This window comes from Filicampus tigris, chromosome 1 (genome assembly GCF_054856515.1).
Source record: "Filicampus tigris isolate MCC_2025a chromosome 1, RoL_Ftig_1.0, whole genome shotgun sequence".
In the NCBI taxonomy this organism is placed as follows: domain Eukaryota; kingdom Metazoa; phylum Chordata; class Actinopteri; order Syngnathiformes; family Syngnathidae; genus Filicampus; species Filicampus tigris.
The window spans coordinates 930,114-942,915 of NC_141217.1; the positions used below are offsets into that span (position 1 = coordinate 930,114).

Consider the following 12,802-nt stretch of genomic DNA (forward strand, 5'->3'; position numbering starts at 1 on the left):
AACAGCACTGTTCAAAGCAGCAATTAGCTTTCAACCGCTAAACGGACACGGTTAGCAGAACAAAATCAGCTTCTAACCGTCCAGACACGTCTGTGCTGTCAAGTACGTTCGCGTCCGCCACCGCTTGCAGCCAATTCATGAAGCCGTCAAGTCGCAGTGCGAGTGGGCATCAATTTAGGATGAACACCTCATCATCAAGCCTTGGAGGTGTTTTTTTTTTATTTTTTTAATGTGCGGTATGTGGTTGGGACCACTTTGGGAGCGTCAATGTCAGCGAGCTTCACGACAATCCTGTTGTCGTGCCTTGTTGGAATTTCAAAGTTGGGCTTTTGAAAAATCCAGCATGCCACAACCCGACTGAGCATATGCAGTGCAGAAAATGGATTGATGGACAGACTTTGAAAAATTCAGGGCAACAAAACTCTACAGCAGAGTGTGGCCGTATTTGATGCCTTGTTTTCGTATGAGTGGTGTAGGTGTACCCCCTGAGGGCCTTGTGAAAAAAGTAAGTCAAGCTAACGCTTACAAATTAAAATCTAACACACAATGACCTACGAACAATTAACCTCAGGAAAAGGCTCTCGAAACGCACTGTTTGCATAACTTGGTGCCTTATGAAATAAAACGTAAGATGCTCATTTCCTCATTCTCTTCCAAATCCATGGAAAGGCTAATCGATCGTTGTGTTTTCAGAGGTTGAAGTGGGCCGAAGTAGAGATGTCCACATACATTTTGGGGCCGGTTGGTCCCGTTATTTTTACATTTATTGGCGACGTAAATACAATGACTTTGAATGGACTAATTGTGATTGGTCCCTTGCGTGACTTCCACCAAGACATGGAGGGAGGAGAGGGGTGTGTGGCCATCTTCCTCATTTCTTCGGGGCGGTTTTAAGTTCCTTGGTTTTGTTTCTCCAAAACACATTGATAAAATTGAAAACCCAAGATGATATCATTTTCCTGATAAAAAAACATACATAAATAGCAGAGCTATACCAGATGGACCGGTCCATCTATTCATCACTGACGGACGCCTGTTTTGGAGACAATTGATAGGAAACATTTTTAAAATAGACGGACTAAGCCTAGACGGAAGACACATTGTTTAGTCCGCCATTCGTCAGTAGTCCATTTTTTGCGGCGAGGGTTCGCTGGCCGTGGCGAGCGTGGGGAGGAAAATGGTGAGTTGTTGTTGCTTGGGGGACAGAATTGAGTGATGGACCAGGCTGTGAACAGGCTTCCAAAGAGCTGTGAGTCACTATTTCTTTATAAAATATCTTCCAGCGGGGGGCTATGGGAGCTTTTGTTGCTAGTGAAAGTTTAGTCGGAATCACAGACGGACGCCCATTTAAAATTAGAGGCGGACTGGCCTATAGTATATACAATTTTTTACAGTATAAACAATTTTCTTACCCCCCCGAAAAAAAGGTGAATGGTGGACGACGGAAGGGTACCCACGCTGCAGACGGATGACTATTAACAGAGAGTCAATTTGTCGTAAAATGCCTAGCTCTGATAAATTCAATATAAAAATGGACCATCCCGGCTGGATGATCCTACTAAGATATACAACGTTTCTTTAATCCAATTAGAGTTTGGATAAAAATTATGATAGAATGCACTGTTTTCATGGACACTAAAAATATTGATCCGATTAAGGACATGCGTGTTCATTCATCAAACTTTCAAGCCGAACAAATTATTTTGACATGCGCAGATTGACCAAATATACTAGAAATAGTAGTAGAAGAAGAAGAAGCTTTATTGACTTCCATGTCAACAAAACATAGCTCTTTCCATTTCTACTTTAAACATTAGCGTTATTTCGCATATTTTTCCCGTTTGCGCTGTTAAAAGTTAACACTTCCCAATGGAGATGCAAATGTACCTGTTCAGTCTTGCGTTCGCCATGTCTTTCGCTGGCTCTGTTTCTAATAGCTTCTGGCAATAACAGAAATGCGTATACTGATGTCACAGACATGCGCGGTTAAGACGGTATGTTCTGAAATTTCAGAATAAGTGTTTTCATGCGCGCAGACTGGAGTATCCATCGACATCAACCACCCCTCTCGTTCAGAATATAATCTTGATCAGAATGGGCTTGATTGGGCCAGAATATTGTGAATGGAATGTGTACATGAAGCATTTTTATTCCAATCAGGCTTTTAATCCGCATAAATGTCATGTCATGTCATGTCATCTTCCAAACCGCTTATCCTATATAGGGTCGCGGGGAGTTGCTGGAGCCTATCCCAGCCATCAATGGGCGAAGGCAGACTACACCCCGAACTGGTCGCCAGCCAGTCGCAGGGCACACATAGACACTGTCACTGAGCGGGAATCGATCCCACGCTGCCCGCACACAACTCAGGCGTGTGTACCACTACACTATCGGCGGACCCGCATAAATGTGTCCATGTAAATTTAGCCAATGAGTAGACGATTATGCACTTGAAAATGAAAGTCAATGATCTAGTTATTTGCGAGCAATTCAGTATTGTCATTATCACAGTTATGAGGAAGGCCATAGGAGGATGATTAGATGTCCCTCAAAATCAATGCCCACACCACTGACTGGTGTTGTGCTAGGCAAGCACTAAGTTGACCCCTTTTAGAGGTTGGTTCACCTAAGAGGCTACTCCTTAATGAACTAGAATGCCCAGGGTTTTTTTTACAACTTTTTTACAAAAACTATTCAACTACAAATCTGGTTGATATTTGACAAACATCTCTGCTGGCTACAATTAGCCACCTTTCATTTGTAAATTGGCCATTACCTGCCAAATTAGCAGGGGATATGGGAGGGTGACATGGTCAAATGTAAAGCAGAAATGACAGGCTGCTAGGCATTCTAGTGTAATTAAGGATGAGTTCAAACACAAAATAGTATTTATTTCGACTGCTAACAGTTGTGATTGAATTGTGTCAACCCTACACAGACCACTTATATCCATGATTTTGTTCTTTCGGTCACCACCCAGAGCTGGTGACCATAGGTGAGGGTAGGAACATATACCGACTGGTAAATCTAGAGCAAGGGTGCTCAAGTCCGGTCCTCAAGAGCCCCTATCCAACCTGTTTTCCATCTCTCCCTGCCTGCAACACACCTGATTGAAATGGGACCTCATCACCAAGCTTTGCACAAGCCTGATAACGATTGTGATCATTTGTATCGAGTGTGTCCAGGCAGGGAGAGATGGAAAACAGGCTGGATAGAGGCTCATGAGGACTGGACTTGAGCACCCCTGATCTAGAGCTTCACCTTTAGGCTCATCTCCCACTTCACCACAACAAAATGATACATAACAGGGGCTCTGCCAGAAGTTCTCCGCAAACCCTGACAACACGTTTGGGTCTGGCAGGTCGGACTTCCTCCACCATCAATGCCAACACACCAGTTGGTGATCAGTTTACAGTTCTGCCCCTCTCTTCACCCAAGTGTCCAAAACATGCAGCTGCAAATCCGTGACATAAGTACAAAGTTGATCAATGTTTGTTAAGGACAAGCCATGATGAGCACAGAAGCTGAGTAACAGAACACCACTCGGGTTCAGATTGTGGGGGGCGTTCCTCTCAGTCAAGCCCTTAAAGGTCACACTGTCATTGCCCAGGTGAGCACGGAGGTCACCCAGCAGAATGAGGGAGTCCCCAGGTGGAGTGGTCTCCATCACACCCTCCAAGGACTGCATCTTTGGGGAACCGAAACAGCCTCGCTATGTCCTCCCGTCGGTTCAAACAAATGCCAGCAACACTATGTCGCAGCCTAATCCAAGTGAAACAAAAAACGAAACGAATCAGAAGAGAAAACACGACGAGCAGACCTCACAGCCACCAGCTAGCAAGTCAGACATGCCTCTAGGTGATGTCATACGCACCTCCCCTCGATTTCGTAGTGAAGAAACCAAAACCCGAAAGTGTTTGAAAGCGTAAAGCTAAATCCATTAAATGCTCTGTTAATGTATACCAATTCGAAAACACGTTCACCGCGAGATGGATATTTTATTGTTTAATACAACATATTAAAATGTGTTCAATTCCTGTCCCATGCACTTTAAAGCTAGCATATGACAGTATTGTGTTTCTTAATCTAAGTTCAATACATATTGGATAACTTTAAAATATACAATTAATATTTGAATGTGTCATCATGAAAATCAGAGTGAAAGTATTGTTACTTAATGCTTAAGAAAAGCACCTGGCAGGGTCACCCATGGCAAACAGGTCCTAGGTGAGGGACCAGACTAAGCACGGCTCAAAAGACCCCTTATGATGAAAAACATTTATGGACTCCAGTTTCCCTTGCCCGGACGCGGGTCACCGGGGCCCCCCTCTGGAGCCAGGCCTGGAGGAGGGGCTCGATGACGAGCACCTGGTGGCCGGGCCTGCACCAATGGGGCCCGGCCGGGTTCAGCCCAAAAAGACAACGTGGGTCCCCCTTCCCATGGGCTCACCACTGGTGGGAGGGGCCAAAGGGGTCGGGTGCTGTGCGAGCTGGGCGGCGGTTATAGGCAGGGACCTTAGCGGTCCGATCCCCGGCAGCAGAAATTAGCTCTTGGGACACGCAATGTCACCTCTCTGGCAGGGAAGGAGCCCGAGCGGGTGTGTGAGGCTCAGAAGTTCCGACAAGATATAGTCGGGCTCACCTCCACACATAGCTTGGGCTCTGGTACCAGTCCTCTCAAGAGGGGTTGGACACTCTGGAGTTGCCCAAGGTGAGAGGCGCCGTGCAGGTGTGGGCATACTTATTGCCCCCCGGCTTGATGCCTGTACATTGGGGTTTACCCTGGTGGACGAGAGGGTAGCCTCAGTCCGCCTTAGGGTGGGGGGGACGGGTCCTGACTGTTGTTTGTACTTATGCACCAAACAGCAGTGCAGAGTACCCACCCTTTTTGGAGTACTTGGAGGGTGTGCTGGAGAGCGCTCCACCTGGGGACTCGATCGTTCTGCTGGGGGACTTCAATGCTCACGTGGGCAATGGAAGGGTGTGATTGGGAGGAACGGCCACCCCGTCCTGAACCCGAGTGGTGTTCGGTAACTGGACTTCTGTGCTCATCACGGATTGTCCATAACGAACACCATGTTCAAACATAAGGGTGTCCATATGTGAACTTGGCACCAGGATACCCTAGCCCGCAGTTCGATGACCGACTTTGTAGTTCTATCCTCGGATTTGCGGCCGCATGTTTTGGACACTCGGGTGAAGAGAGGGGCAGAGCTGTCAACTGATCACCATCTAGTGGTGAGTTGACTCCGATGGTGGGGGAAGATGCTGGTCGGACCTGGCAGACCCAAACGTATTGTGAGGGTTTGCTGGGATCGTCTGGCAGAATCCCCTGTCAGAAGGAGTTTCAACTCCCACCTCCGGCAGAACTTTGCCCAGGGGGACATGGAGGCGGGGGACATTGAGTCCCAGTGGACCATGTTTCGTGCCTCCATTGCTGAGGCAGTCAATCGGAGCTGTGGCCGCAAGGTGGTCGGTGCCTGTCGTGACGGCAATCCCCAAACCCGCTGGTGTCCACCAGCGGTAAGGGATGCTGTCCAGCTGAAGAAGGAGTCCTATCACCTGCGGGACTCCGGAGGCAGCTGACAGGTACCGGCTGGCCAAGCGGAGTGAAGCTCTGGCGGTTGCTGAGGGAAAAACTCGGGTGTGGGAGGAGTTCGGGGAGGCCATGGAAAATGACTTCCGGACGGCTTCGAGGAAATTCTAGTCCACCAGCCGGCGTCTCAGGAGGGGAAAGCAGTACACCATTAACACTGTTTATAGTGGAGATGGAGTGCTGCTGACCTCAACCTGGTACGTTGTGCGTCGATGGAGAGAATACTTCGAAGACCTCCTCAATTCCACCGACACGCCTTCCACTGAGGAAGCAGAGCTTGGAGGCTCTCAGGGAAGTCTCCTATCTCTGTGGGTTGAAGTAACCGAGGTAGTCAAAAAGCTCCTCGGTGGCAAAGCCCTGGGGGTGGATGAGATCCGCCCGGACACGCCTCTACAACATCGCGTGGACAGTGCCTCTGGATTGGTGGTGGTCCCCGGGGACCGGAGGGTGTGCTCCAACTACAGAGGGATCACACTCCTCAGCGTCCCCGGTAAGGTCTATTCAGGGGTGCTGGAGAGGAGGGTCCGTCGGAAGGTCGAATCTCGGATTCAGGAGGAGCAATGTGGTTTTCGTCCCGGCCGTGGAACAGTGGACCAGCTCTACACCCTCAGCAGGGTCCTCGAGGGTGCATGGGAGTTCGCCCAACCAGTCTACATGTGTTTTGTGGACTTGGAGAAGGCATTCGATTGTGTTGCTTGGGGAGTTCTGTGGGGGGTGCTTGATGAGTACGGGTTACCGAGCCCCCTGATATGGGCTGTTCGGTCCCTGTACCACCGATGTCAGAGTTTGGTCCGCATTGCCGGCAGTAAGTCGAGTTCGTTTCCGGTGAGGGTTGAACTCCGCCAAGGCTGCCCTTTGTTACCGATTCTGTTCATAACTTTTATGGACAGAATTTCTAGGCACAGCCGAGGTGTCGAGGGGGTCCGGTTTGGTGGCCTCAGTATTGCATCTCTGCTTTTTGCAGATGATGTGGTGCTGTTTGCTTCTTCAAGCTGCGATCTTCAACTCTCGCTGGAGTGGTTGGCAGGAGACCCCAAGGACGACCTAGAACACGCTGGAGAGACTATGTCTCCCGGCTTGCCTGGGAACGCCTTGGGATCCCTCCAGAAGAGCTGGAAGATGTTGCTGGGGAGAGGGAAGTCTGGGCTTCCCTGCTGAAGCTGCTGAAGCTGCTGTCTCTGCGACCCAACTTCGAATAAGCGGGAGATAATGGATGGATGGATGGATAAATACAGTAAATCCACTATCTTGTTTTTTGAATACTCAGTGGTTAGACTTTGAACAGCTAACCATTTGCAGTGCAATTTCACACAATTTGTGTTTCTACTGGAAATTACAACAAGAGATAACTAACTAAATGACAATATTCCAAGTATTCCTGAGTATTTCGTGTTTACCTTCATCAGTAGCGCCACAGCAGAATCCATTGCCCCGGTGTCCAAGAATGACCCATGGTGTCTAGTTGGTCGTACAATTGCTCACTCGACGGTCATTTCCACTCCGGCTGTTGTGATCCGTGAACTTTTTAAGTCTTGTTTTAACTTTGCATCTTCTACAGACTTTGCAAACAGTTTAAACTCGCCTTGGTTGACAGTAATAAGCTGGTACATACTGGTCGCTCCTTGTCGCCTATTCCAAGTTGGGTTGGACGTCTTTGCCCCCGAAAATGCTCAGAAGAGCCTGCACATATTCGTCTGTCTAGATATTCATTCAATTTTCCTTCATTTTTAAAATATTGGACAAGTGAGCACAGCGACTGCACACGAGTTATCAGTTACCGTTAGCTAAAGGCTAACGGCATTGTGAACAATACACCTCCAAGTTTGACCAACCAAGACCAGGGCCACCAAACGGCCCTGGGTCATATTTACCCTGGTAAATTTTTGGGGTGGAAACAAAAGGCGGAACCAATTTACCAGGCTAAAGCGAAAGGTTCCACAAAAGGTTCCTGCGGTGGAAAAGGGGCTTTTGAGACACACAAACCCCTCCACCATGGCATGGTGACGGGTCACGGATGGGGAAATTATTTAGCTTGATCATTTTTTTTATATCACAAAAACTTGGTATTTGAACAAGGTTCAGTAGACTTTTTATAATCACAGTAAGTAGAACCGCCAATTGTCCAGTGACACCTGATACACAGCGAAACACCATCCATACTCATTCCACTCCTACAGTGAGACGTGAGGAATAGACAGACAGTTCATAGGTGAGAAGTTCACACACAAGTGGTTGTGAGTCATGAGGACAAACAGACAGAGAGGTCATAGTGAGACCTGAGGAGGTACCTGTGTGATGGTGTCAGTGTCGAGCACTTTTACAAGACAAGGGCAATTGTCATCAGCTCCATTCTTCAGCAGAACATTCAGAGTCTGATCACACACGTGTGCATGAGCAAACACACACACACGCACACACACGCAGGCACGCACGCATGCATCCAACCCACCCACGCACGCACGCGCACACACACACACCCCCACGCACACGCGCACGCACACACACACACGCACACACACACACACACACACACACAAACACAATTAATAACAATCCCTTAATATGAGTGCTTAAGTGTGAGTTGCCACGGTTACCATAGCGCAGTAATCTACATCGTCTCGCAGCAGGTGGCTGTCGTTGAGCGTCCGCTTGGCTTTTCCCGTCACGGCATCCACTGGCCCTTTGTCCACCTGATACTTAATGGCTCTGTAAAGCATGTAAAGTGGCTCGCCTGCCACCTCCTGAGAAGTGGACACTGCGGGTGTCACAGATAGACATACGACAGGCTGAAGACAGACATAATGAGGGACAGAAAGGAATTAACCTTCAAAAAGGAGTAGAGACAGATAGACATCCAGTTGGTCAACATCTTCTCCACAACCGTCTCAGTTCTGAAACATCAAACAAGATCACATTTGTACACTTTCAAGATCATTTTCAGACCTCTTCCTCTTGATATTTCCTCATCTGAAATAGTCGACATACCTTCGCAGCATGAGTTTGGCATTCTTGGCGACGTACCGCTGGACCAGATCCTGCAGTAGACACTTCATGACCTCTGTGAAATACTCCAGCTTGTCATGCAGCACCATGGTCAAGAGACTGGCCACATAGCCACGATCCCGCTGGGAGAAGCCCTGCTGCGCCTCCAGGGTGTGAATGAACTACAAGACGGACAGGATGTGGATTTTACCTAACATCCGCTGTGTACTCCAATAATGCACACCACTCTACCTACCCTTGTGAGGAAGAGTCTGTTGTTGAGCAGGTTGTTGAGCTGCTGGAGGCCCTGTTCCACTGTGTGTCTCCTGGACTCTGGCAGTTCCAGGTGGCGGCTCAGCGGCGCTGCCTGGTGGCCGGGGAAGAAAACTCTCTCTGCATACGTGCGATAGTCTAGCAGGGGGAGTCCTGGTCCTCCCATGTCGCTCAAGTCCATCATTTCTGTCATCAGGTCTACAAGGTACATGGAGAAGAACCTTCAAGCAAACATTGGGCACAATTTGACATTTGAAAATGAGACGTTTTCATTTACCAGTGAACTCCTTCCGACATTGATCGCCCACATTGATCTCCAACGTTTCCAACTGCAACAAAACCTTTTTGTAGTCCCTCAGAGCCTGCTTGCTCTTACTCCTAAATACACAAACATCCATGAAGAACACACTAAACTAGGCTAAATCCTTGTACAATAATCCCTCGTTTATCGCGGTTAATGGGGACCAGAACTCCCCGTCACAGGTGAAAAAACGTGAAGTAGTGGTTAACTTTTTTTATTATTATTTTTATTTTTTTATTTTGGTGGTACTTACACCTCTATTACGCCGTTGTGAACCCCCCGACATGGTTCACACCCGTCTAAATACTTCTTACACAACAAATTTAACTTAAAAAACACAAAATAAAGAATAAATACCAAGCTGCAGGCTGCGTGATCAACAAGCCCGGCAGTGGACGATTACGACGGAACATTGGCTATTAATTATGTTAAAGATTTCATTTTTATCCGAAAATTGTCTTACCTTCCCTAAAATCCCGCGGTGCATTTTAGCCTGATGGATTATTAATGCACTTTAAACAACGTTGTTGTCAGAGCTGGGCATTTTACTAAAGATTGAGCATCCATCATCCGTCAGCAGCGAGAGTGCCCTTCCGTCGTCCGTCATCCGTAATTTTTCCCGGGGGAAAAAAATAGTACCAATCTATAGGCCAGTCCGCCTCTACTTTTAAGCGGCTGTACGTCGGCGAGTCCAACTCAACTTTCACTTTGTGCCTCCTCAAACAGCTTGTCTGACTCAGTCCGCTGACAACACGCTGCTTGCATAGAGATCTGCCCTGTGCCAGCCCTTCTTTCTGATTGGTGGCTCGTGGTGGGTAAACAATCATCCAATCAGTGTGCTGATGGTAGGGCTCCTGCACACAGAGCGCAATGATTGGATGGCCATTTTACTATAAGCTTTTCCGGCTAGACTCTGGCTAATGGAACGGCACATTTGAATACCGTTATGAGTTTCCGAACAGAACGTTGTTAAAAAATGACGTTCATTTATTACAGTGGACGGCACTGGCGAGATAAAACAGGGCATGATGCTGGGTGATTTTGCCATGATGCGCAGCCAATCAGCTCACGGGAAACATCCACCGGGCTCTCATTGGTCGATATCGCGCCAGGAACCAGTCACATGCCTTTCAAATAATGCGTCTTTCCGCATATGCATGCCGATATGGCTGTATTTTTTTCATTTTTATTTTTTGATTAATATTTTGTGAAAAACTGCGATGCACGTAGGTTGCAAACTTGAACCGCGAAGTGGCGAGGGATGATGTAATACTTTTTAATGGGAGGTGACACAGGCTAACCTGTACATGAGGATGATGATGAGCACTGATAGGATGATGACGGCAGCTCCAGCCCCCAAACCAATCTGAGCAGCCAACGGAATGAGAGTCAGGTGAGAGTCGCTGTCGTACTGCACCATTCCCAAGTCCACTTGTAGGTTACCCATCAGCACCTGGGACAGACACACAGTGTTTACAAACTCACAAGTCATTTTAATAGGACACCTCCAATGCACTTCCAAAAACTAACCCGGAGGCGGGGTAGCTGGCTGCTTTCATACACACTCATTGGTTGGACCTCAGGTGGCTCACAGTACAAATGAGTATTGTCCAACGTCTTCACCTCACACTCCTCGTCTCCGAGACGAGCCGACACTTCCTGTCTGGACATCGCTCGCGTCAGATCTTCACCCTAGTGGGATCAGCACAAAGGTACAATTTAAGGTAGGCGGCAACAGGGATGGGAATCAAAATCCAGTTCCCAAAGTTTCAAATCCTTAGCATTGTTTGCTGTTTTTGTAAACAATTCCCTGATCAATTCCAGTTGGGACAAATTACTTCACCGAACAATGAGGGCTCAGATTCAGAAAACAGCTCAGTCGTGATTGGTCGTTGTGAGCAGTTGTGATGTCATTTTCAGTCGACAGAAGATAAAATAGCTACCCCCAGAGATGGCTAAAAACGAGTGTTTTTTGCTGCTTAACTTGTTAACTTGTATTCCACAAAAGCAAAATTAATCAGAATGCCGTGTTTCAACTAGCGGGTCTGCTGGGACCATATTCTTGAAAAAAATATGTTTAGGTTGACTTCCGCTTAAAGTGAAAGTGTCCATGACCCTCGTCAAAGCATCTTTCATTTCCTGACTTGAAGACTTGTGGTCTCTATGTGCCCTGCGATTGTCTGGCAACCAGTTCAGGGTGTACCCCGCTGACTGCCCAAAGACAGCTGGGATAGGCTCCAGCACCCCTGTGACCCTTGTGAAGATAAAGCGGAATAGATAATGGATGGATGGATGGATGGATGGATGATATTTTCTGTCAAGATGGGATGCTGAGTGTAAATTAATGAGAAATAAAATGAACTTTTTTTATTTTGGCAAATGGCTGCAATAACAAAGTGAAACACTTCAAGGGGTCTGAATACTTTCCGTACCGACTGTATAATTATATACAAATATCCATCTATCTATCTATATAGATCTATCTATCTATCTAGATCTATCTATCTATCTATCTATATAGATAGATCTATCTATCTATCTATCTAGATCTATCTATCTATCTATCTATCTATATATATAGATAGATAGATCTATCTATCTATATATACATATAGATCTATCTATCTATCTATCTAAGATATCTATCTATCTAAGGTATCTATCTATCTAAGATATCCATCCATCCATCCATCCATCCATTATCCATGACAGATAGATAGATAGATAGATAGATAGATAGATAGATAGATAGATAGATAGATAGATAGATAGATAGATAGATAGATAGATAGATAGATAGATAGATAGATAGATAGATAGATAGATAGATAGATAGATAGATAGATACATACATACATATACATTAAATATATAATTAAGTCTTATATAATGGACACAGACAAAGATGTGTCTTAATTCATATTTAATATGGATAGAGTAATGACTGTGTATTATTACTTTCGACTTAATGATAATTGTGTGAATAAGCACAGCTTGTGCATGAAGTAATAACGTGACGTTTGCAACTCTTCATTCACTGGATTTTTTTTACTCTAAACACCACCTCACTGGATTTCAAATGAAACGAACATTATGTGCTTTTACTGCAGATTTAATTTGATGGAATTTATGTTACACTAAAATCACGTAACGGCTGCCTGTAGGAATTACAACAGATAGTTGGTGGAATTGCTTCCCAGTTTTTTACGACAGGGCGGCTACCGGACACCTTGAATTTTCCTTGAATTGGAGATTAATAAAGTATCTATCTATCTATCTATCTATCTATCTATCTAGCTGCATTGTAGCATCGAAAATCCATGGTTTAAATGAAGTTTCCGTGAGAAACAAAACACCTTGGTCATGAACATAGCCATTTCCAGCCAAACGTAATTCCAATGCCAGTTTTATGTACTAGAGATCTTGCGCTGGACATATACTAGGTAGCAATGCTAATGATAGTGGCATTATGAATCTGGAGCATGAAAAAAAAAAGCAGTCTACGAGGCTGGATCCGTCCCACTGCAAAATGATTGGCTGCCGTGTCTCTGAGAGGATATGATTCATGTCATGACGCGCTGCCGTAACTACGGACACGATCGTAACCATGCCTGCCGCCATCTTGGGTTAACGCTCATGGGGGAAAAAAA

The 12,802-nt window shown here is 46.2% G+C and overlaps 1 protein-coding gene across 17 annotated transcripts in view; it reads right to left on the bottom strand.

Annotated features, from left to right (window-relative positions):
• Positions 1-12,802, bottom strand: part of plxnb3 (plexin B3) — a 243,701-nt gene that overhangs the window by 56,110 nt on the left and 174,789 nt on the right. For 16 of the 17 annotated variants that reach the window (XR_015088842.1, XR_015088845.1, XR_015088843.1 and 13 more), the window contains 8 exons: positions 10,683-10,844; positions 10,454-10,605; positions 9,129-9,229; positions 8,835-9,049; positions 8,582-8,760; positions 8,421-8,487; positions 8,191-8,337; positions 7,885-7,968 (listed from right to left, as the gene is read on the bottom strand). Coding sequence is in view for 13 of the 17 variants with exons in the window: in XM_086046166.1 (XP_085902292.1) it covers positions 7,885-7,968; positions 8,191-8,337; positions 8,421-8,487; positions 8,582-8,760; positions 8,835-9,049; positions 9,129-9,229; positions 10,454-10,605; positions 10,683-10,844 (1,107 nt within the window). In the remaining 4 variants the exon portion in view is untranslated. The remainder of the gene's footprint in view (positions 1-7,884; positions 7,969-8,190; positions 8,338-8,420; positions 8,488-8,581; positions 8,761-8,834; positions 9,050-9,128; positions 9,230-10,453; positions 10,606-10,682; positions 10,845-12,802) is intronic. The other variant, XM_086046181.1, reaches the window with a different exon arrangement.